The 4,406-nt window shown below is 41.4% G+C and overlaps 1 protein-coding gene across 1 annotated transcript; it reads right to left on the bottom strand.

The window, feature by feature from the left end:
• Positions 1–244: 244 nt before the first annotated feature.
• LOC124291742 lies at positions 245–3,561 on the bottom strand. Its single transcript, XM_046728816.1, has 2 exons — positions 3,426–3,561; positions 245–2,525 (listed from the first exon to the last, which is right to left on the bottom strand). Exons 1-2 carry the CDS (start codon positions 3,426–3,428, stop codon positions 762–764), a joined length of 1,767 nt encoding a protein of 588 aa, XP_046584772.1. The 5' UTR covers positions 3,429–3,561; the 3' UTR covers positions 245–761.
• Between the last annotated feature and the right edge of the window lie 845 nt (positions 3,562–4,406).

Below are 4,406 nucleotides of genomic sequence, written 5' to 3'. Positions count from 1 at the left end.
TGCGTCGATCGATGCTCATGCTGCTGATCACTGGATTGTCTGGTCCAAACACAGACCGCCGTCATATAGCTGGAATATTGCTGAGTGCGGCGTAAAATTAAACAAACCCACTGTAAAATTTCGACTATATCATCAGTATGTGTTTATTTCAAGCAATACAAACGTTGAGATACTGTGGCGGCCGGGAAACGAACTTCTAATAAACCTTGCCAGTCTTGGTGTAACGAAGAGTCAAACACCTCTCTTCAGTGAATAAATAGGTTTTTATTCATATAGGCATACTTCAGCACAAAGTTTTCTTATAAGTAGATCCCCCTCATCTTCCAAATTTTAAAATAAATGAACGAATGAATGAATGAATTATAGCAAGAATTAAGAGCAATAATTATATGTGAATGAATGAAAGAAATAAAGAAAAAAAACAAGAGAAAGAAATACATATGTAAATGAATGAAAGAATACATGATACACCCCGGCCACCCCTCCCCAAACATTTTAAAGCACACAAAACTATCGCTAGAACACATGCGTTAACATCAGCTGTCAAAAAAAAAATTAAATCTACTTTGAGACGTTTTTTACATTAGTTATTTAGCCTTCAGATATCTTCCTGCAGAATGTTAATTGACACTGTCACACACACCTCAAATACAGAAAGTTTAAAACTATCACAAAACTATCACCTTTCCCGTTTTGTCAAATACTAAGATCAACACGAAAGGAAGAAGTTTTAGAACTGTAACACTCAAGCATCACAGGCATCAATGGCGGATCAGAACAGATCGGCGATATGTCATATTTTTCACACACATAATACACCCTAACAATTTTTCTAAAATTATAAAAATATAAACTACCCACATCTGTATATAGTTGTCATGTGGTTTCTTCAGAAACCGTATTCCTTCACTCCCTTTCCCCTCTCTGTGACAAAAAAGATACGACTGTTCGTCAATACACACGCCACAGGGCTTTGTCACGCAGTCTTTCGATGTCAGAATGTGTCTGACAAACTCCCCATTAGCAGTCAAATGGGTGACCTTGTTGGAATCTCTGTCCACGAAAACGATCCCTCCGGCAGCGTCTGTGACGATACCCCGGGGTGCCCGAAGTGCACATCTTCCTTCAGGGCGGTAACAGAATACGATATCGCCACCCTCTGTTATACATACGACTGCTTTTGATCCACTGTCTGATACAACGATTTCTCTATTTGGAGTTACCGACAGGAAATGTGGAGCCCGGATCATAGTTTGGTTTGCTATGGTTTTAAGAACGTTCCCTTCCAAATCTATGACATCAATACTTGGAGGAGACAACGCTCCTACCGCAAGCGATTCAGAGTCCAATGAAGCAATGCCCGAATAAACCTTTTGTGTTGGTACTTCCGAATGGAGGGTAAGGTTCGGAAACTGAACATTGGCCACAATCAACTTCTTCTTCTCCAGAATCGTAGCAACTACTCGGTGCAGATTCATCTTACACAGATTCCACGGAGCTTCACCCGTATGCAAGCGGCTACGTATTCCACCGAGCTCTGAGCTGACCATTAATAGGCATTTGTTGCTATTATCTGCAATCACCAATGTTTTACATCCGTTATCTGCCGGGAATACCACGATGTCTGTAGGATTTGGTGTGCCGTGATCAGAGTCTTCAATGTCAATACCTTGCAGCAAGTAAGGCACAGATACGTGGTCTGTCGGGCCACTGTATATTCCGTTAACAGTGAGCATAGAGGACAATGCATTACGCAGATGGTTTCCATCGACTTTGTTCTTTAGGGATACCTTCACTACGTTTCCTCTAGAACTCCTTGTGGCAGGACAGGGGTCACCAGCAAGGTCTGACTTGCAAGATTGGTACATCTCATACAGATGACTGTCAGAGTCGGACTTTAAAGCTTGATCAATGAAGACAAGATTCTGATTTGATATCTTAACTGACATTTGATTTGATTTGGATTCCTCTGCCAGCTCCTCCAGAGACTTCGAGGCAATTTCATCCACCTCTTCAAGCAGTTCTGTTTCTTTCTGGTGAATGAAGTCTACAGCTTTCTTACACGCCTTCTTGATTTCCTCTTTAGCTTCATCAGCACTGCCGGAAAGGGCATCCATCTGAGTAAGCGGTATTCTCAATCTGTCCTCCTCTTTCTCAACTCTTTCCTGTATTCTCCGCTTCGTCTCCCTCAGCACAGACTTCATGCACTCAGTCATGGACTGAACCGTGACCACGTTCTTGCACGTTCTGTGGTCAATGCTGTTGCAGGTATTACAAATGGCCCTGTCACAGTCCTTGCAGAATATTTTCACTACCTCTTTGTGACTTTGGCAAAATATGTTCTGCTTCTTACGAATGACGTCACATCTGTTTGATATCGTCTCTATGTGATGATCGGCTGACATACGCATGAAGTCATGGGATATCACACAGTCGTCACAGTAGGCGGCCGAACATTCAGAACACCAGGATTTAGCTGGTACATCCTTCCCCCCTCTTCCTACACACGTCGCATAGAATGGTTTCTGTAAATGCATCAAATCAATATGGGAACTGAGCTTCGAGTGGTTCAAGAATAACATCCCCTTCACTACACTAACATATCAAGAGACCATTAACTACATTTACTTTACTTGTCCTCTAACACGAACCAGTAAAATACAGGTATTTAACATTGGATTGCAAATGTTGCACTTCAAAACTAGTATCTTCAATCTTTATGATGAAGCTTATCGAACACAAATCTATTTTAAACATTTATGTATTTCATTTTTACAGCGAAAATTATTTTCGATCATACTGTGTGCAAAACACGAAGAGTCCTTCATAAGTTTATGACAAAGTAACAATATATGAGATTTCTCACACCAACTGTACAATCAATCCTAATGGATCCCATCTCCTTCATGCTAATGCCAAACTATACTACCCATCAAAAGTTTAGACTCACTCGTGTAAATGTAGCCACTTACCTCAGTGAACTGTTCTAAAACTAGATTTTGCAATATATTCCATACTGTTGAAAGGTACTGTTTAGACATGAACTGATGTATTGTAAAACAAATTCGTAACGTTGAAAAGATTATTGTCATTAGTTCAATAAATGATGAAACTCAGTGAAAATTGGCGAATTCTTAAAAAATAATTACACCAAAACTCAGCTGTTCACATGCACGATATTTGCACATGCTTATCAGCAATTCATCTTCATAATATTATATGGTCTCTGCATATAGTGAGTGCTTTAAGTGAGTGTAAACTTTAGATGGGTAGTATATCTCTGCCCATTAACGTATAAGAACTGACTAATATGTTTTGTGTTTATGGCGGTATAACTGCAAACAAGATATATATCCAGTATAAAATTTAGCTGCCATAAAGTCATGTGTGATCACCATTAGATGTAATTTGAACAAAAGACGAACCATCAGCTCCAGGACCGAAAGTGTCCATGAGGCTCTGCACCAGAAATCCGGCCTCTATCTGTTTTGCCCATTGTTGCACTGGCTTGTTCGGCTGAGGAACTTTGGTATGGCGGCGACAAAATGGACATGGAATGGACTTGTCCCTAATGGCGTCTGGCTTCGTCTGCGTGAACTGAGTCAGGCACCCACGACAGAAGGTATGTTGGCAGGCTAAGGTGGCCGGGTCTGTATAGACGTCGGAGCAGATGGCACAGGTAAGAAATTGTTCCTGGAAGTCCTCGGCTGTAGCCATGGTCTGTGGAGGCACAAACGTTTGTAGCACTATAACAAGGTGAGGGATGGGGCAAATTGTAGCATGCATTGTGTGATTGTTTGGAGTAAACGCAGTCTGCATGGGGAACCACGGCTCCGGACGTCAGATACCATTCCTGGTATCTCAATTATAGGTGAGGTGAAATGTGATTTATGTATGTGTGGCTGCTTGTACTAGACCAGACTTAAGCTGGCTTTATAGTGCTAGCCCACCGAAGGACCATGCCGTAGTTAAGCAGGAATACCACTCAAACACATTATACTGACTCCGAACCGACCAGTCCTTATTGTACCTATTAATGCCGAGCGCCAGGCAGTGACCAACAAGTACCATATTTCAATGTCTTTTGGTATGAAGCGGCCTGGGATCGAACCCGCGACCTTCTGCTCTCCAAGCAGACGCTCTAACCACTACACCACCGAGGCGGGCGTAGCTCAATTATAAGTGATTTGGTACGCGCTTTCCGTAACATATAGTATTCCTAGAAATTACTGAGAAAGTTGTTTCGGCAAATATCTAATACATGTATATAGAAGTTTTACTTAAATGAATATGTTGAGATATGATTCTCATACAGTCTAAGTGTCTTTTCAGTACTTAGTGAGACCACCTTGCCCTGCAATACATGACTGAATGCGCCAAGGTACACTACCGATTAAAATTGTAGG

The sequence above is a fragment of the Haliotis rubra genome, unplaced genomic scaffold (genome assembly GCF_003918875.1).
Source record: "Haliotis rubra isolate DU_JTF1 unplaced genomic scaffold, ASM391887v1 Scf5, whole genome shotgun sequence".
Classification (NCBI taxonomy): domain Eukaryota; kingdom Metazoa; phylum Mollusca; class Gastropoda; order Lepetellida; family Haliotidae; genus Haliotis; species Haliotis rubra.
The sequence above is the reverse complement of the archived record's forward strand: the minus strand, read 5'-3'. Positions and strand labels throughout refer to the sequence as shown.